The sequence below is a fragment of the Oryctolagus cuniculus genome, chromosome 11, assembly GCF_964237555.1.
Source record: "Oryctolagus cuniculus chromosome 11, mOryCun1.1, whole genome shotgun sequence".
NCBI lineage: Eukaryota > Metazoa > Chordata > Mammalia > Lagomorpha > Leporidae > Oryctolagus > Oryctolagus cuniculus.
Window position 1 is genome coordinate 68,650,438 of NC_091442.1, and position 21,111 is coordinate 68,671,548.

At 42.9% G+C, this 21,111-nt stretch overlaps 1 protein-coding gene across 13 annotated transcripts in view; it reads right to left on the reverse strand.

Annotated features, from left to right (window-relative positions):
- The window catches only part of GRIP1 (glutamate receptor interacting protein 1), a 739,429-nt gene that overhangs the window by 38,006 nt on the left and 680,312 nt on the right, over positions 1-21,111 (reverse strand). For all 13 annotated transcript variants that reach the window (XM_051846415.2, XM_051846410.2, XM_051846412.2 and 10 more), the window contains 4 exons: positions 8,575-8,719; positions 6,469-6,608; positions 6,107-6,301; positions 628-784 (listed from right to left, as the gene is read on the reverse strand). In XM_051846415.2, coding sequence (XP_051702375.2) covers positions 628-784; positions 6,107-6,301; positions 6,469-6,608; positions 8,575-8,719 — 637 coding nt within the window. The remainder of the gene's footprint in view (positions 1-627; positions 785-6,106; positions 6,302-6,468; positions 6,609-8,574; positions 8,720-21,111) is intronic.

A 21,111-nucleotide genomic window follows, 5' to 3' on the forward strand; every position in this document is an offset into this window, starting at 1 on the left:
GACCCTTGAGGTATCTTGTGCTTCAAAATGTAATTTAGGGGCAGCCATGTGGATTAGTGGTCAAATCATTGGTTAAAACACCCACATCCCACGTTGCAGTGCTTAGGTTTTGTACCTGTTTCCTGCTTCCCATTCCAGCTTCCTGCTAACACATGCCTGGGAGGCAGCAGGTGATAGGTTAAGTACTTGGGTTCCTGTTGACCTAGATTGAGATCCCAGCTCCTGGCTTTGATCCCTGCCCAGCTTTTCCTGCTGTGGGCATCTGGGCAGTGAACCAGTAGAAGGGAGCTCTCTCTCTCTGTCCCTCTGTGTATCACATTAAAACAAAAAGCCATGTGAAATCACCTTTGAAAAGAAAGAAGAGGGAGCTAGTTTCACAGGGTGAAGACATGGTTTCTCACAGGAGACGTCTCAATCGTTACTACTGTTGTAGCAGGGAAAACCCTTGGTGTACAGTGGTGCTCAGGCTGCCACTGGAGGGCACGAGATTTAGAATCCTGCCTGTGGCCAGCAGGGATGATTACGGGGCCAATGCTAGGAAAGTGCCACTGGAAACGGAGAGGTTCAGCTCTTGCCCACATGACCCTGAAGTGATCTTGGAAAGGACAGCAGTGGATATAACCTTACCCACTGGTTGTGGAGCGGTCCCAATCTTCATTACTGAGTCCCACATCCGGGTAAGTCTGGCTTCGAGGCTTAGGGACTGGGGACAAGCTGCCTCTCTGTTTCGGATTCCTCCAGTCATAAGTGTTGAAGTTGTATCCGGAGGCCTGAAAACCAGGGCCTAAAACATACACAAAGTGTTAAGGTTGGGCTTGAGGATGACTTAATGCTTGAGTAAAACAGCAGCAACCACAATCACAATAGTGAAGAAATAGTGGGCACCCGCCACGCACCCTGGACTTTGCTAGTGCTTTATTTGTATTGCCCTGCTTATTCTTCAAAGCCAACTTTGAGGGTCAATGTTGTGCAAGGGGTTAAGCTGCCCCCTGCAACACCAGCATCTCTTGTAATCTCCAGTTGGAGTCCCAGTTGCTCTGTTTCTCTTTCAGTTCCCTGCCACTGCACCTGGGAAAGCAGCAGGAGATGGCCTATGTGCTTGAGTCCCTGCCACCCACATGGGAGACCAGGATGGAGTTCCAGAATCCTGACTTTGGCTTGGTCCAGCCTTGGTCATTGCATCAATTGGAGGGTGAACCAGAAGATGGAAGATCTCTCCCTCTCTCTCCAAATTTTATTTATTTGAAAGGCAGAGTTACAGAGAGAGAGAAAGTGAGAGTGAGAGAGAGAGAGAGAGAGAGAGAGAGAGAATCTTCAATCCACTGGTTCAATACCAAAATGGCCTTAACAGCCTGGGCTGGGCAAGCCCAAAGTTATGAGCCAGGAACTTCATCTGGGTCTCCCACATGGCTGCAGGGGTCCAAGGACTTGCACCATTTTCTGCTGCTTTCCTAGGCACATAAGCAGGGAGAGGGATCAGAAGTAGAACATCTGAAAGTTGAACAGGTACCCATATGGGATGCCTGCATCACAGGCTGAAGCCTAACCCATTATGCCATAATGCTAGCCCCAATAAATAAATACATCTTTTTTTTTAAAAAAAAAAAAAAGACTTAAAAGTAAGGTACTATTACTACTTGCATTTTCCAGATGAGGGTACTAAAGGTTTAGAATAGTGATTTCAAAAACCTACAGCTACTTGGCAAACCTTCCTGGATATTCACGTCATAATTTTAGAAGAATTAGTTTTCAGATCCTAAGTTCCATATGTACTTTCCTCAAAACTGACTGAGCTGACAAAGTGCCAGGGGTCTGGGATCTGCCAGCTTTCCCTTTTAACTTCTCCTTTCACAATTGTTCTCTTGCCACTTGCTTCAGATGGAGGACATACTCCTCATCTACTTCCAGCCTTGGAAGGCACTTGGCTCTGGGATATCAAAACTCCCAGCTGCCAAATCAAGGAACAATTTAGAAAAGCCCTGTTCCCATGAAAAGCACTCTTGGGAACTGAACCTTGTTTCCACCAGAAACAAACACATGGTCAGGCCTTCATTCCCCTCTCTCATACATCCATTGCTCTGTCTCTTAGAACTTGAACCCAGAATTAAGACAGATGTCAGGGTTGGAATTGGTGCATTATTACATTTATCTGTATTGCAAAATAAAGACTGACATTTTTCTGACAGGTAGTTAAGTCTGATCAACCGACGGCTGAGCCAGTGAGGAATAGCTTTGCAAATTAAGTTATATAATGGGGCTTGCAAGATGGCAGAGTAGAACTAGTGAATGAATGCAGGCAGCAGGATTTATTTTTTTTTCTTTGGGGGGGGGGATGCTAAATTAAATAAACCATTGCTAATCTCATCATGGGAAAAAGAATGCAAACACAAATATAGCCATTAAGGAACAATATTGGGGATACAATTATAGAAAGTGATAAAATGAGGTTAAAATTAAGCAAAAGATTAGGTATATGCAAGTACACTTGAAAACCTGAATGAAATTGATTTTTTTCCTGATAGGATACAAATGGTAACAATTAAATCAAACGGGAAAGAAAAGCAGAAACATAGCTATGTGAGTTAGGAATGACAGCGAGCATAAGAACTGCATTGTCGAAGAAAAAGGCAGAGTCTAGGAATTGCCAATTAGTCTCCTCTTGCATTGACTTTTGCAAATTCAAGCAAAGCAATCATAGGGGGTTCTCAAGTTAGCAGGAGAATTAATCAGACAAAAAGGGACAAGCAGCATAAGATATGGATAAGGCAGAAGAATGTATGAGGAGTAAGAGAATGAGCAGTGGAAGAAACTGACCACCAGGCAGAGTAGGAAAAGTTTGCATCCTAGCAACAAGTAAAGGATTGAGGTCATGCCATTGTGCGACTGCATAAGCACATTCCTCCTTCCTCACCAACTCTGATCAATCCATCCTATTTTCCTTTTCATCAACTGAGCAATACTTGGCCCTGCTGGCACCTGTTTGTTTACTTGTTAACTGCCTGAGCCTGCAGCTGGGTGACCTCTCCTGTGAGAACAGAGACTGTTGCTTTTGTCTAACAGTGTGTACACATTGTATATCAGCTTTATGTTGTGCCAGTCATGAAGTATTTCTTGAATGAATTAGTTGACATTTTGGAAAAACCATCAGAGAAAAATAAACAATATTGCTGCAAACACATCAATTCCCAGCCCAAGGAGGAAGATGTGTATCAGTGGGGTACAACTTACCATTGGGAGTGGGGGTCACTACTACAGCATTGAAGGGAATAGTGAAAAGGTTCAAGGTCTTTCTGTGGCATGATAGTTAGCTGAGAGGCTGCAGGGCTAGGTTTAAGAAATAAGTTATATACAGGATAAATAAAAATATGGTTCTATGCTTTGTTTTTAAAAGTCCATACCAAAAGCCTGACCTTGGTTACCCCAATATCACCTGTAAAGAGAAAGGAAATCCCAGAATTCAGGATCTTGGTAAACAGTTAGCTCAAGATGAGCAATGGATGTGATGGATCCACTACCATTCTTATGTCACAGAAGGCTGCATTACATTGTAAGTGCTACCATCCTGAACAAAGCAGATGGTAGAGTTTCTCTAGGCTGTTAGACTGTTGTATGACTTTCCTTTCTGAGTGACACACACTTGAATAGGTATAGAGTTAAACTTGGACATATTCAAAAGAGAGTCCAGCAGGATGAAAAAGATATTCAAAAGTCAGCTATGTAAGGAACAGTTGAAGGAAATCGGGCTATTTTGTTGTAGAGGGAAACATGAAAAAGAGATCTGATAGCTGTCTCTGAGTATCTGAAAGGCTGTCAAGTGGAAAAGGCTTCAGACTCCTTCTGAGTGACCTTGAGGGTAGAACTAGGACAGGCAAAAGCTCTGAGCAGACAGAGCTCAGCTCAATATAAGTGAGAACTCTTTTGAGCTGTCAGGGCTACAAGGAGATGGGAGGGTTGCTTCAGGAGGTAAGGAGCCACCCGTCCCCATGGGTGTTCAAGTGCATGAAGCATGCGGCTGTGACATGGCACCAAGGCTGCACTGGACACCAGACTAGCTGACTTCTGGGTCTGCTAACGCTGAAACCCTCTGACGGTGGGCTTTAACTTCCACGTTATGAGAACCATCTGAGGTCAGCTCTGTGAAAGTGCCTTGTGAACTCTAAGTTGTTCTGCAGATATAAGGCACCATTTTTCCATTACCTTAGATGACTTTAATTCTATCTTAATCAATATTATATCTACTTATCCCTTTGATCATTCAACCTCATAAATGTTTCTAATCTGTAACAGTCAATTTGAATATTTTTATATTACTATTCAAAATTTTAAATGCTTCACAAATAATAAATGGTTCTTTTTCTTTTATTAATGAGGGACCAGACCTATATTTGGTGTGCTAATCATAGTCCTGAATCTATAGTATCATAAAGGCAAGGCATGGAATAACTAAGTTCTTCTATGTCACCTTATGGTGACAATTCAATAATATCAATACCAGCCTCACAAAAATTTCTATATGACAAAAACGTCAACATATCAATTAAAAGCACATTAATACATAAACCTCAGAGTACACTTTGATGAAATTTTGCTTAATTTTTATTCAGTGTCCTCTTGTGGCCCATCATTTCTTAGGGAATGAAAATGTCTGTTGGGGTGGGTGCTTGGTGGAGAGGTAAAGGTGCTGCTTAGGATGCCTGTATTCCATATTGGAGTCCCTGATTCAAGTCCTGGTTCCCCTGCTTCCAATCCAGCTTCCTGCTAATGCACACCGTGAGAAGAAGCAGGTGATAGATCAAGTACTTGGGCCCCTGACCCCCATATTAGACTTGGGTAGATTTTATGCTGTTAGCTTATGGGTGGCCCAGCCCAGAATCTTAATAAGCATTTGGGGAATGAATTAGTGGATGGAATATCTCTGTCTTTCTCTGTTTCTCTCTGCCTTTCAAATAAATTAAAATTTTAAAAAGATAAAATATCTGTTATTTGGTGGCACAGCTAACTTGTTACAAGGTATTAAGACTGACAAAATTAACTGTCAGATAAATGAAAACCCAACAATCCTATCTTAGATGTTCAAAAGGTTTTCTCACCAAACTTCAATAGCATTAATAAGTAACAACTTGACAACTTTGAGATATCATTTTATTTTTTCCAGCCCATCAGGGAATGAGACAGCAAAGGCAGGCTGTAAGAAGAAATCCAGGATGACAGCGTACTGGACACAGACTCCCCTTTAAGTACAGGTAACTAAGCTACAAAACAACCCTCCTTCCAAGCAGGTGTTCTCCAAACTGCTCATGTACTTCATCCTTTGATTTAAACCCCGAGCAGAGGAGGGGCTGGGATACTAGAACTGACACCACACATTTGAGAAGAAAAGGCTCAAATGAGAAGAAATAGCAAGACATTTTGACACATTTCTCTTTTTGATGCTTTGACTCATTGGGAATGAAACATTTCTTGAAAAAATGCTTTTAGTTTATACACTGTATTCTGGCTGATCCTTTGGTGTGTTTATGCTTGATGAGCAAATGAGTAAGGTTGTACTTCAATGGAGCTTATATGGCTTCACCCGAAAACATGATGTCTATGAAGAAAAATCCACTATATACTTTTATGCATTGTACTTACAACTCTCTAAATTTGAGTATTCAAGGAAACCCCTACAAGTTTCTATCTAAAGTTGGGAGTGAGCAGGGATAAACGGGGTCACAATTTTTTAGGCTCATCTCCTATGCATATCTTGAGAACCCCCTAATCCATCTTTGTGGAACCCTTGCTAAAAAACAGAACAATGGAACCTGACTCTAGTGAAACACTTTACTGTATGCCTTGCCTCATATGAATCTGAACTTGAAGGGCAAGCTCTGGATTGACCACTTGGCCATCCATAGATCTAATGCAGTGTTTGATAAATGTCCACGACTATCTGCAGGAAGGAGGAGCGCTGCCAGCCAAGTGGAAGTACTCAGCGTGTTCAATATGGAGGCACTGAAGCAGACACAAATTGAATAAAGATACTGTTTTTTGGGGAACAGGGTGAATCTTCAGGGAACAAGGGCTCCAGCAATGACGGGTCCTCTGATCCATGAAAGTGAGGACATACCCTGACTCCCGTAGCTTGCATCGATAGTGGAGCCATCCCAGGAATCCACAGCACTGTCCACGCTGGGCACCGTGGAGGGGTACAGGTCAGAAAGCTTGCCTGGCTTCGGTGTGGCAGAGGAGTCCTCCTCTGTATCTCCCAGGTCACTCAAATGGCTGGGAATGGGGAACTTCTTGGGACTGGATGCTGACTGGGCTTTAAAGACAGGAAAAGAATCTAAGTATCAGACAAAATCTGAATAAAAAGATCCTCAAATAAATTCATGAAGGACAGTCATTTTTGTAGAAACACACACAGTAACCAGTACATGTGTTCTTGGAAGTGCACTGGAAATTCTTCATTGTGGCTCTGAACCCACTCACCATCTGTCTGTTTCTTAATTTTCAAGGTGACAGTCTCTCCTGCCATCTGCAACAAATGGATGGCTTCGCTCAGGGGCTTCCCTTTCAAGCTGCTGCTGTTGATGGCGAGGATTCGGTCTCCTATGTGGATTGCGCCGGTTCTGAAACACCAAACAGTACCAGGGAAGGTGGAAACAACCCCTGCATCCCCTGACAGGCTTTGTGCAGTCAGGGCTACAGAGACGGGCCAGGCCCTCCATGGGGCACTTCTTCCACCTTTCTCCTGGGCCATGTTATAACTGCATCTGCCATGAGTTACTTGGTCATTTCCAGTAAAATTAGAAATGATGCTTCAATTAGTTTTGAAATTGGACTTGTATGCTTTTTAAACTCCAAGAAAGCTGAGTCATTTGGCAAACCCCACACCAATCCCAAGGAAATGAACAATAGAGTAATAAGTGCATTGGTGTATCATGAGGAACACTCTTTCTTTCCACAGATTGAAAATGTTCAGCACAATCAGTATCTACTGCACCACAAGTGAGGCTCAGATAGACGGGGACTTTAGTGCGCCATTTGATCCAAGTCTGCCACCAACCAGCTGCATGACCTGAGTATCTTATTTTAATCTCTCTAGATATCAGTTTCCTTGTCGCTACAATGGGGACAATCATCCCATAGGATTGTCCTGAGGATTAAATAGGAAAACATAAGGGTTTGGCATACTGCTTAACATGTGGCTAAAGAAAGTAGTTTTTGGATCCACACACAAATATACTTCTGATCTTCTCCCTTCTCACCCTCGCCCAATTCTGCATGAGATCATTGGAAGCAACACTTCTAAAGTTCAACACCTGTGACTCTATTGGGATGCGCTAGGAGGGGAAGGGAGACTCACAGCAGGGAGGCTCAGGGATGGTAGAAAACTCAGATCACCACTGCTGCATGACCCACGTTGTAGTCCTCTTGCTCTATGGCTCACTTTAAACACAGTGAGCAACAGAATCACCCCAACTCACAGCACTGCTTGTGACTCAGTGTTCCAACCACAGCTTGCTGTGGGGGCTGGGGCAGCAATGGGGGCAACAGAGGTGACACAGGGCGAGGCAGGTTAGGAGGGGCTGCTGAACAGAATGCCATTGCATCTACTCTCAAAGAATTTCTTCTCTTAAAATAATTAAAGATCTCTTTATTCTTCATAAAGAGTCTCATAGAGATCATTTTTGTAAGCCATAGACCCTTTACCTCTACCTAAGTAGGTTGCTAATCAGATCAATATTAATCTTTTCTTTGTTGTCTTGTCTCTCCAACAAAGATATGTAGGACAGGAGGGCACCTGAAGAATGTCATTTTCAAAGGCATCTCTGCTAATATTAGAATATTAAATTCCCAGAGTAATCTTTTCTGAGCTGTCTAGACCCCTCATTTGCAGATGGAAATGTTGGATGTGTTGACTTCTAATGTACAGTCAAGTCCACAATTCCAAGATTCTATGTCCCTATTTTACAAGCTGTTGTCTTCAGATGTCAGCACAAATGATGCATTTGTGCTTTGTTGAGCTAGGTTACTGGAGAACAGATAATGTTGCAGGGTTTATTATATGCTCAACAACATCTTAGAAAGAGGTGCAGTGTGTTCTGTTACCAAAGAAAGCAAGATATTATTAATATAGGTCACTATTCTTGGCTCCCTAAAATCCTGGAAGCTGAAGCCTCTGTCATTTTCTTCTGAACACACAGCGGCTAAGTACAGCACCTGTCAGAGGTTCAGTCAATGTTTGAAGTATTGAACTGGACAAGCCTTTTAACCTCCCTGAACTTTAGTCTTCTCTTCTCAAAATGGACACAATATAAATCCACCTGCAGTCAACTGTGGTCAGTTTATTCATTTCTGGAGAGCAATATCAATGCTAAGCCCCATGACATCTTTTACTGTTAGTAAGATGCCCCTCAAAGTCAAGTCAGATCTCTGCTGCTGAGTTCTCAAGCTCTAAAATCAATGCTTCGTGCAGATTTGAAAAAGTCAACAGATAACCAAACAGGAGAGGGGAGCAGGCTTTCTTTGTGGCTGTGAGAAAGGAAACCCATCTTAGACACAGGTAATTATGGTGGTTCCTTCATATCTTACCTTTCAGCTAATCCCCCTTTAGTGAGGCTTGAAATTATTATAGGATCAAATGGCTCTTCAGTTCCTGAAATCGTGATGCCAAGGGGCCCCCCATAGCGCTTAAGTTCCACGGTGTAAATAATTGCTCCGGAACTTTCTTGCTCATCTGCAATAAATGCCAAGGTGTCATAATTGGTTTCCTCAGAAAAAGCAAAACAAGAAGACACATGTATTTATACACAGAAGTAGGAAATTCAAAACATTAAAGCATTATGTCTCAGGAAAAGATCATTTGGGGAAGTAGTATTTCTTAATAGGATTTTACATTCTAATGCAGGGATGCAGTTGTCAGTGCCAGGGAAGGGGAATACTGCCTAAAGATTATGTTTTTAAATATGTAAGTGATTCTCGACTTTGGCTATGTAGCCTGTGTCCATATTCTGCACAATGCCTGATTACATTTTTGTAAGCACAAATAAGTGAAAAATACCATTAGAATAAAAATACGGCTAAGTAGGTAATAGAGGAGAAAAGAGTCATTAACAAAAAGGATACTGGGACATGCTATTTCTATTTTCAGGCTTTATAAGGAAGCCAATCTTTTTAATTGATTGATTGATTGACGGGAGTGCTGGGAGAGAAAAAGAGGGGGAGAGGGCGGAAGAGAGAGAACACTGTTATCAGCTGGTTCATTCTCCAAATGTCCATGATGGTTGGGGTAGGTCAGGGCCAAAGTCAGGGCCTGGAAACTCAAATCATGTCTCCCATGTGAATAGCAGGAACTCAATTACTTGAGTCATCACCTGCAGCCTCCCAAAGTCCATATTAGCAGGAAGCTGGAGTCAGGAACTAGAGCCAGATATCAAACCCAGGTATTCTAATATGGGAATGTGGGTATCTTAACCTGCACTTTATCCCAGTAGACCAAATGCCCACCCCTAACTAACTTTCAATATGGAAAAGTTCATTTTGCTCAGGAATGGAGCAAATTACAACATCCACATGGCTAAGTGAGACTTAGAGGGGATAGAGATAAAAACAGGAAATCTGGCACCTACTAAGTACCATCTCACTGACTGTGTCTTACATCATGAGTCCTATTGAAAGCCGAGGTTTGAATGATTCTCTTTCCTCCGCTCTTGAGTTGCAAGCTACGCTTCCACACCAATTACCATGCTGTTACATTTTTATTAACTAAATTTGGCTATTTCACATGAGTATGAAGGGAAGATATTTGTAAAAGGGCTGCCTAAAACATTGTAAGAAAGATATCATAGGTCACCACCAACATATTGGGTGCTGTGACAGGGTTGCGAGAATGAAATCTCATCATTCAGAGGACTTTATTTGCTTATGACATGCTTAAAATTCTTGGACATTTCCCATTTTATTCCTTGGGTGCAGGAGCTGTCAATGGTTAAGGAGCTGCTTAATTCTTGAACCTAAGTATACAAATAAAATGGTCCAGTAGCTATTCTACCAAAATAGTCAGCTTTTATAGTTACACTGTATCCCAATGAAGCATTAACATGGCGCTATTTTTGCCATGAGCAACTGTTCATCAATGATATGAAACCCTAAAGTAAAGAGGAAAGGCTTGAGTTACCAATTCAATTATCTATGTGTGCAGTGAAGAATTAGGTGACTACACAATGAAAGGTCTATGGAGTATCATGGGAAGCAATTGCATCCTGCCAGCATTTACCTCCCTTCTGGCTGCAGATAGGGAGTTCAGGAATATAGCCATCACTTTCAGCCCCGGAGAAGTTCCAAACATTGAGAGTTACAGGTTCTCTGCCACACCCTGAAATGCTTAAATCAGCACCTTAGGTTATAAAACTCTTCACATTAGCAGCTGAATGCTCCACATCAAGCCTGACACAGCTCTGTCTGCTGGTTCACAAACTTGGCATTGCTGCTGAGTTGTGGCCAACAGGCTGGCGATGATGTGCTAAGGGCTTCTCAGACAATCACAAGCATCCATGTTAATCACATAACGGGCAGAAGTATAAAGGCTATGTTTTCCGACAGTAATATATTTTGTCACCCTTCAGAGCTGGTTTTGACCCAAACTAACTGGATAGAACATGCTTGCCTTGTAGCTGGCACAATCGACTATATTTTGGATAAAATTCTGGGGGAGTCATTTTTTAGAAACCCCCTGACATATGGTTCATGGAAAATTGAATTAAAAGGTAAATTTTATTGGGTGCAAAAATTTTGAAAGCCATGCACAGTTTTTCCATAATATGCATTTTTAAAATATATTTTCCTTTAAAATTTACTTATTGATTTTTCATTTGTTTAGAAGCCAGAGAGAGAGAGGGAGAGAGAGAGGGAGAGAGAGAAAGAGAAAGAGAAAGAGAGAAAGAATGCTAATGTGCCTGGGAAGGCAGCTGAATGGTCCAAGGGTTTGGACCCCTGCACCCAAGTGGGAGACTAAGGTGGAATTCCTGGCAGCTGGCTTTGGCTTGGCCAAGACCCAGCTGTAATGGCCATTTAGGAAGCAAAACAGCATATGGAAGATCTCTTTGCCTCTCTCCCCACCCACCCCAATTGCTTTGCATTTAAAATGAAAGAATGAATGAATGAATGAGTCAAGAATACATAAATAAAAATAAATCCATCTTCCATTGGCTGGTTCACTCCTCAAATATCTGCAAGAGCTGGGGAGGGCCAGGCCAAAACCAAGAGCCAGGAACTCCAGGGGACCCATGTACTTGAGGCATCACTTGTTGCCTTCTAGGGTGTGCTTTAGCAAGAAGCTAGAATTGGAAGTGGAGTGGGGACTCAAACCCAGGTGCTCCAATGTGGGATGCAGGTGTCCCAAGCAGTGTCTTGGAAGGCACTATGCCAACGCCTTCCTCAAACCTAATTCCATTCTTCCATGAACATTTTGAAGTATCCTTATAGTTAATTAATGATTATTGCTGGGCATTCAGTATAGTTTTTTTTTTTTTTTTTTTTTTTTTTTTTTTTTTTTTTTTTTTTTACAGATGGAGTGGATAGTGAGAGAGAGAGACAGAGAGAAAGGTCTTCCTTTGCCGTTGGTTCACCCTCCAATGGCCGCTACAGCTGGCGCACTGCGGCCTGCGCACCGCACGGAGCCAAAGGCAGGAGCCAGGTGTTTCTCCTGGTCTCCCATGTGGTGCAGGGCCCAAGCACTTGGGCCATCCTCCACTGCACTCCCTGGCCACAGCAGAGAGCTGGCCTGGAAGAGGGGCAACCGGGACAGAATCTGGCGCCCCGACCAGGACTAGAACCCGGTGTGCTGGTGCCGCTAGGTGGAGGATTAGCCTATTGAGCCGTGGCGCCGGCCTCAGTAGAGGTGTTTAACCCATCAGAAAGATCTTGACCTTTTAATGCTCTCCAAAGGGGGCAAGCAGGAGCACAAGCTCGCCAATGGGTGTTAAGCATTCTGGATTGGTATCTGCTTTTGATGGAATTTGGGGAAATTGTAGTTGCCCAGCTCTTGGAGACCCAGGAACATGTGGAACGTTCTAGTTAAGACTTTAGCCCTGATGAGAATGGGGCCAGCACTGCGGCTCAACAGGCTAATCCTCCGCCTTGCGGTGCCGGCACACCGGGTTCTAGTCCCAGTCAGGGTGCCGGATTCTGTCCCGGTTGCAAGACCAGAAGCACCTGGCTCCTGCCATCGGATCAGCACGGTGCGCCGCCCGCAGCGCACCGGCTGCGGCGGCCATTGGAGGGTGAACCAACGGCAAAAGGAAGACCTTTCTCTCTGTCTCTCTCTCTCTCACTGTCCACTCTGCCTGTCAAAAAAAAAAAAAAAAAAAAAAAAAAAAAAGAGAATGGCACTAGTCCAGGGGCAGGTGAGTTCCTATAATGTCCTCCTTGCTGAGAGGAGGAGGGTAGTTGGTTCTAGTCAGCTTACCTTCAGGAAACCCAGAGGGAACACTGTTATTTTTAGACAATTATGCACCTGGGTCACAAAGATGGCAGAATAACACCAGAAATGGAGTGGACAAGGTTAGGATAATTTGAGGCCATCTTTTTAAAAAATTTTTTTTATTTTTATTTTTGACAGACAGAGTGGACAGTGAGAGAGAGAGACAGAGAGAAAGGTCTTCCTTTGCCGTTGGTTCACCCTCCAATGGCTGCTGCAGCCGGCACGCTGTGCTGATCCGAAGCCAGGAGCCAGGTGCTTCTCCTGGTCTCTCATGCAGGTACAGGGCCCAAGCACTTGGGCCATCCTCCACTGCACTCCCTGGCCACAGCAGAGAGCTGGCCTGGAAGAGGGGTAACCGGGACAGAATCCGGCGCCCTGACCGGGACTAGAACCCGGTCTGCTGGCACCACAGGCAGAGGATTAGCCTATTGAGCCATGGCGCTGGCCAGTTTGAGGCCATCTTATGTGGAGGACTTTTGGTGAAACACTTGAGGTCTCACTATAACTAGCAGCAGGCAGTTTTTAGGGCAAAGAGCTTAGATGGTGATAGAAATGCCAATTCACCTTCATCAAGAGGAGCACACTGCTGTGACTACTGGGGTTGGAAATAGGACAAAGTGAAACTGTGCTTAAATTATGAGAGAAATAGAAATTGATTTCTCCAAAAAATAAATTGCTAGAAACAAAAAAGGAGAAAGGGGAGATTTAAAGATGTTACAGCCAAAAGCAATGAAAAGATCTTTTGGGAACGCGACTCAACAAACCAATTTTTTTTTTTTTTTGACAGGCAGAGTGGACAGTGAGAGAGAGAGACAGAGAGAAAGGTCTTCCTTTGCCATTGGTTCACCCCTCAATGGCCACTGTGGCCGGCATGCCGCAGCCGGCGCAGTGCGCTGATCCAAAGGCGCAGGTGCTTCTCCTAGTCTCCCATGGGGTGCAGGGCCCAAGCACTTGGGCCATCTTCCACTGCACTCCCTGGCCACAGCAGAGAGCTGGCCTGGAAGAGGAGCAACTGGGACAGAATCCGACGCCCCGACTGGGACTAGAACCCCGGGGTGGGTGCCGACGCAGGTGGAGGATTAGCCTATTGAGCCGAGCCACCAGCCACCAATTGTTTTTTAAAAAGCTATCTCCCTCCTTATCTGTCTATCTATCCATCCTCTCTCTCTCCTTCTCTTTCTCCCTTCTTCCCTCCCTCCCTCTCTATATACCTACCCATCCACCAATCCAGTTATCTCTCATATATCCATACATTTCATACATACATATATATATATATGAGAAAATCAGGGAAATATGAACACTGAGTGAATATTTGATGTTAAGAATTATTCCCAGCACTTTTTAATGTGAGTTCTTTGTTTAAAAATATACTTTTTAGGGACACTTTAGTAATATTTTCAAGAAGCAATGACACAAGGTCTGGAATTTCTTCAAAACACTCCAGTGTGTAGGTGAGATAGAGAAACTAGGCTGGGAATATGGACAAAGCAAGATTGCTCATAAATCAATAATTATTGACACCGGGCAGTGCATAGTCATTCGTAATACTGTTTTCCTCTATTTATGTATATCTATATCTCTATATATACTTATATATAAAGTTTCATGATAAATTTTGAAAAAAGAAAATATGCATTCTCTCATAAAGCCCTATGTGGATGCCTTGAATATACAGATTTTTAATTAGTCTTACTTCCTTCCCTTCACAGACGATGATGTTAGTGGTTGCCCGTACTAGTCTTATCCAGACCATATGGCCCATATGCCTACAGGGCACGGTTCCCAGGACATTCCACTGCCACTTGTTCATGAGAAGCCCTACCTGGCTCTCTCCAGTTTTTGATAGGAATCGTTTTCCCTAAATGGTTTCCTGATTGGGATTTAGTCTTTGTCTTCCTCCTAAAACATCTATTTTCATCAGTGCTGCCAACATTATAATTCCTTTTCCTTTCTTTCCAGAATATTCTGAAAATGTAAATCCAAAAATTACTCTCTGACTTGAAGCTCTTCATTAAGAATAAAATATAAGCCCTTGGGAAGAGTTGAGCTGGAACCTCTATCTCTCCAGAGGGTCACACCATTCTCCCCCATGCCAACTCAATCTCCTAAACTCTCTCCCTTTTAACACTTTTACCCCTTGTATACCTTAATCCCTGTGCACCAAAGTCTTTCTTTGCATAATTTCTCCTCTTACTTCAAACTTGGCTCCAACACATTGTCTTGCAGGGAGGCTTCTTGGCTCCTAAGCTGGAGCTAGAGGCCCTTCCTTTGAGATACTTTGGCTTCTCTAAATTATTTAGGGTTTCTCAACTTTATTTTCATATTTGCCCCTCACCAAGGAGAAAATATTAAACTTAAAAATTACCCAATGCATGAAATTAAATACAAAGGAATAAGTCATTCATGTAGGGTTGAGCTTTGGAGGGCCACAAACCATTGTAATAAATCTAGGATTCCTGGCTCTCTGAAGACCAGTTTTGCCCTTATCAAATGCATATACTAGCCTATACTTTTCACTCCATTTTAATGATCTCTCTCCTTGTCGCCTTCATTAGAAAAGGGACATCTTGGAAACAAATGCTTTTATTTCCTTGTCTCCACCATTCTTGCACTATGCCTGGTACCCAGCAGAATTCAGTAAATGCTTACAATGAACAAAAGGACAAATCAACGTTAGCATGCAGTCACAAGTTAACAGGAAGAGATCTCCAAAAGAGCTGTTTGAGTCAGCATTTCTGCCTCATCAACCTGTCTGGTTTCTTTCTCCAAGACAGGCACGCAAAGCCAATCCTCATTCAAAGAGTGAGAATGAGACCTGGGCTTCTACTGTGGGAACCAGCAAGCCTTGAACTTTCTCCTTCCACCATTGCAAAAAGCACTGAGTCAGCTTCAGGCTGAACTTTCAATTCCATCTGCCTCCTTGGCTTCAGCCCAGTTGGCATCTGGAAGGTCCTGCTACTTGGAAGGAGGTAATAACTGCTGTTTAGAAAGGGGTGCTCAGGCCATTCTAGGCGTGGAAGTGTTCCAAGATACTTTCTACTCAAAGGCTGCTCCAGTTTAGAAAGCTTAGACATGAGCAACTCCAGTGTTTATACAGAACAGAAACTTTCCTAAGAAGAAAAAGGCAGAATCACCAGTAAGTTTCAAAGTGAGGCTAAACAGATGTTAATGATATTATAAGCAGCTTTTATATCACAACAGAAGGCTTACAACTATTAGTGAAAGACATGAAAGGGGGCCAGCCTACTTGTTTGTTCTGCTCAGCTCTAGTTAAGAAAATTAATGGGACCACCGAACAGATGTAAAATTGCTGCATTACTTATCTGCAATGTTATTTTCAGCCTTCTTGAGGGCTGCCTGTTTAACAAAATGAACGCTCTCTGGCTTGAATCCATAATGGCAGCTGCTTCAATGGCCAGATAGGAGGCTTGGAATTGGGAGAAAGCCTTTGGAAGGCATACATTTGCAGGTCAATCAAAGTTCACTTCAACTAAAAGTGACAAAATGGATTTTAGAATACAGCTAAATTTTGTGGAGTTGGATATATTTGATAAAATAAACTATTAGAACACCTCCCACAGTTTCTTAGTTGTTATGTGGTCATTTTACCTGTCCATGTCAAAACAATATACTAAGAAAGTTTCAAGAAGTTGTTGAATGTTTGACAGTCAAATTCAAATTTCTTTGTATGTGATAACTTATAAATCCCAAAGTTAGGTGACAATGCTTTTCAAAGTATAGTTGCATCTAGGATCCTTCGAGGGAACTTGTAATGAGATGTACTATGTATGAATATATATAGATGAATGGGATGAATATATTTATATATTCATATATATATATATGGTAGGTGTATATGGAAGTTCAAATATTAGGACAGGTTTAACTGAAAATAAGGGTACATTTACATAGAGTTTTACTTGGAAATGTATTAAGATCATTTGCTTTGCATGGGAAAAGTGCAGTCTGTAAATGATTCTGTACAAAGATTTGAGCTATCAAGGCAAATAAATGAATTTATGGTCTCTAAAACATTCTATACAATAGGGGATGCTCTAAATCACACAAGCCACCATTAAAAGCTATATATTTGATTGACTTAAAGGCAGTGATCCAAAGTATACACTTAAACAATATAGGATTGATCTCCATCCTTTTCCACAAATCTCAAAAAGTCACTCCTGCTGGGGCCAGCATTGTTGTAGCAGGTAAAGCTGCCGACTCTGACACTGGAATCCTATATGGGCACTGGTTGGTGTCCTGACTGCCCCACTTTGGATCCTTCTCCATGTTAATGGCCTGGGAAAAGCAGCAGAAGATGGCCCAAATGCTTGGGCTCCTGCCACCCACATAGGATACCTGGATGAAGCTCCCAGCTCCTGGCTTCAACCTGACCCAGTGCTGGCTGTTGCAGCCATCTGGGGAGTAAACCAGCAGATGGAAGCTCTCTCTCTCTCTCTCTCTCCCTTCTTCTCTGTAACTCTGACTTTTAAATAAACAACCAACCAAACAAATAAATAAATAAATAAATATGTTTTTAAAGTCACCCTTGCTTGGCTTTAGGCTTCTTTCTCAGGCCCCAGCCAGATTTTCAAATATTCCAGTCTTTATTACATTGAACTCAGATACATTCTAGCCAAAACAATAGATTTTATTTCAGTGGAGTTATTTGCATCTTGGTGGACTTGGGGATTGGGTAGTGGCCATTGTCCCAGAGCCTTGGACTCCTGCAAAAACCATCTGGCTCCCCTTGAGGAAGGTTCCTGTGGTAATGAAAGATAACAAATGCAACAGTTCCTGAAGGCAGGATGGCAACTGAATTTAGAGGGAAAAAAATGCCCACAGCCTCAAGCATTACAAAAAGTTTGGCCTTTGAAAAAATGAAGCTCAAATTAATTTTTAAAATATCCTAATACTGTCTGTTGATAGTTAACATTCCCTAGGCTTTCTAGATACAAACACCATCACTAAGTGCTTAAATACACTATCCTTTTCTGTCCTTAAAACAGCCAGGTAAAGTGGGTAATGAATGGACATTTGTAGGTGAAGAAACTGATGCTCAACTAAGGTAATCTGTCCATTTTCCAGCTTTCCCTTTGAGAAGACAGCCAAGTATTCTTAGTCATTTCATTCCACTGATTCTCCCAGCTTGACCTAGACATAGTGATAATCTCTTGAATGTCTCATTTAATGGTTTAATAAAAGGACTGCAACCAGTGGTCACTAACCAAACAATATGGCCTCACTCCCCTGCTTTAAGTCCTTTAATGGCTCTTCACTGGCTGTTAGCTTAAAAATCAAATTTCTTAACATGGTTTGCAAGACCCACCAAAATTTGGCTCCAGTGTGTTTTTCCAGCTCACCTGCTCTCATGCCCTTAAACATGGCCTCCACCGCCCCCTAGGATGTGTTCTGTCCAACTCTCTGTATCACCTGCTTTTTTTTTTTTTTTACAGGCAGAGTTAGACAGTGAGAGAGAGAGACAAAGGTCTTCCTTCCGTTGGTTCACCCCCCAAGTAGCTGCCACAGCCAGCGTGCTGCGCCGATCCGAAGCCAGGAGCCAGGTGCCCATGCAGGTGCAGGGCCCAAGGACCTGGGCCATCCTCCACTGCCTTCTTGGGCCACAGCAGAGAGCTGGACTGGAAGAGGAGCAACTGGGACAGAACTGGCGCTCCAACCAGGACTGGAACCCGGTGTGCCAGCGCCGCAGGCAGAGGATTAGCTTAGTGAGCCGCAGTGCTGGCTGCCACCTGAACTCTTGTAAGACCCAGGCTGTTAGAATCGTTTCTTTGAGGTCCTTAAGCTGAAATAGAAGACTCCATATTCTCTTAATATTTTGTGCATACCCTCATGTTGTTATTGGTCAACTTTCTTCCCTTTCTTCTGTTTGGTGGTAACTGACTCCATGGTAGGGACTGTATCATTTTTATCTAAGAACTGGTAGTCTCTAGCCCAGTAACTAGCACTTCATAGATACCAGATAAAAACCAGTATTGGAACTGAGAACCAAAAACTTTTAAAAGGACACACACATTTGGAATTGTTCTACCATCTCCTTGGGTAAGGCACATGGCCAAGCAATGAGATGAAAGAAACTGGAAGAAATGTTTATGTTTTGAAGCAACATGTGTTAAACCCAACTGCAGTACTATCTTAAGAAACCAAGTTATATCAAATGTGGTGGTTATAAACTTCCTGTGGCTGATGAGAGAATATTGCCAAAGGATAGAGAGGAGCAGGCAGCTAGCAAAAGACCCAGAAAATCCTGAAGTACAGAAAGTCCTAGAGTAGTAGCAATGATATTTCAAGAGTACGGGAGTGCCACCATTCAAACATGCTGAGACAAAGAATAGCAATTATTCAATGTGACAGTTCAGCCACCAGCATAATTGCAGCGTGAGCATGGTATCAGTGTCCATCCTAATGAACAAGGATTACTTTCCACTCGGTTATATCTTGGTTAAGGATCAAATGGAGGGGAAGGGATTTCAGTAGGTAATTGTAATGAAAATAGTTCCCACTTACTGAATATTGACTGTGCCAGTAAGACTCTCCTTCAATAAGTTATAACAGCTCCCTGACAGATTAGTATGCATACGTAAATGAATATGGAACCAAACCTCAGACCAGTTTGATAATTTATCCAAATTCACACAGCTCAAATGTAGGAGATCTGGACTTTAAAACAAGATCTGGGGGCTGGCATCATGCCCAGCAGGTTAAGCTGCTGCCCGCAGTGCTGGCATCCCATATGGGCACTGGTTTGAGTCCTTGCTACTCCACTTCTGATCCAGCTCCCTGCTAATGTACCCGGGAAAGCAGTGGAAGATGGCCCAAATTCTTGGGCCCCGGCACCCAAGTAGGAGACTTGGATGAAGCTCCTGGCTCCTCCCCAGCTGTTGTGTTCACTTGGGAGATGGACTAGCAGATGGAAGATCTCTATGTCTCTCCCTCTCTTTCTCTGTAACTCTGCATTTAAAATAAACAAAATAAATCTTTTAAATAAAAGAGGTCTGATTTTTAAGAGGTGTGCTCTTTATCTCTACTCAGCCTGGCTTGAACTAACCTCTGATCAGGTTTCATATTTTAAGTAATAGAGCTCCACCTGTTCCATCTTTCTTTATTCTGAGTAAAAAGGAATTTAGTTACTAAAATTATATTCATAATCTCATAGGAGAAGAACATACCCTAATTCTTTCATATTTATGACCAGGTGATAATTTTCAAATTGCCTTCTGTATAAAAACAATTCTGAATTAGTAGATGTTTTGGTATACAATTTGAGAAAATCTGGCTTTGGGAGATATGTCTCTCACAGTGATATGCATAGTCTTATTTTGGGTATTGTTAGGAAACTGGCTCAGTCTTATCTGTGGCACGATCTACATCTGACTTACATTCTATGCCCTGGTACTGGCTGCCATTACTGAAAGCCAGGTAGCCACATGGCCCAAACTACCTGTGCCAAGCTCCACCCCCTAACCTAATGGGATTCGCTGCTCCTGCTTCCCTGCCTGCCCTCGGGCAAAGTTTTAAAAGGGCCTGTTCCTCTTGGCTTCTCTCTCTCTCGGCTCCTCTCTCGGCTCTCTTGGCTCCTCTCCTCCTCTCGTCTCTCTTCTCTGTTCTATCTTCTCTCCTCACTAGCTCCTCTCCTCTGGCTCTCTTATATTTTCTTTCTCTTATCCTTCTTTGTCCCTCCCCTCCAGTCTGCTGGGTTTTCCCCAATAAACCCTTTTCCTTATTCTGGCGTTCGTTGTGTTTTGTGATGGCTAACAGGTATAGGTACATTTTTCAAGGATTTAGGATTTTAAAAATAGAACTTTTGCTTTTTTTTGACAGGCAGAGTGGACAGTGAGAGACAGAGACAGAGAGAAAGGTCTTCCTTTTCCGTTGGTTCAACCTTCAATGGCCGCTGCGTCTGGTGCACCGCGCTGATCCAAAGCCAGGAGCCAGGTACTTCTCCTGGTCTCCCATGCGGGTTCAGGGCCCAAGCACTTGGGCCATCCTCCACTGCACTCCCGGGCCACAGCAGAGAGCTGAACTGGAAGAGGAGCAACCGGGACAGAATCCAGTGCCCTGACCTGGACTAGAACCCGAGGTGCCAGCACTGCAGGCGGAGGATTAGCCTAAAATAGAACTCTTAAAGTTAAGGAATACTTAATATGCATAATAACAACCATAGTACTAGGCATGGGTTGTACAGAAAAGGTACAAGGGGAAAAATGAGCTAGAGGAAATCAGCAACTGAAAATAAGATCTAACTCTCCAAGTACTCAGTTGTATCCAAAGCTCCTGCCAATGTGTCTGCACAGCCAGGCTTTGAAATTGGATACACTCCCAACCATGCCCACCATACATATTCATCTCTGCTTGGCTTTTCCACTCTGCAAAGGAAGTAGCTCAGATCTGCTTAGCTAGGCAAATCATGCAAAATAGGTTTCTCCATAGGGCTTTGCCTCTTCTCTAGGAAAGAACCCAGACTGAAGCCAGAGGCTTTATCCCTCTCTTGAAATAAATCCCTTAAAAAAGTGCAGTTGAAGCAAACTTGTAAGGAGAGGAATGCAAATGTTGGCACAGAAAATCAGTTGCTTGGGAAATAATGAGTACAAGCCTATGCATATTTTTAAACGTTAGTTATAAAATAT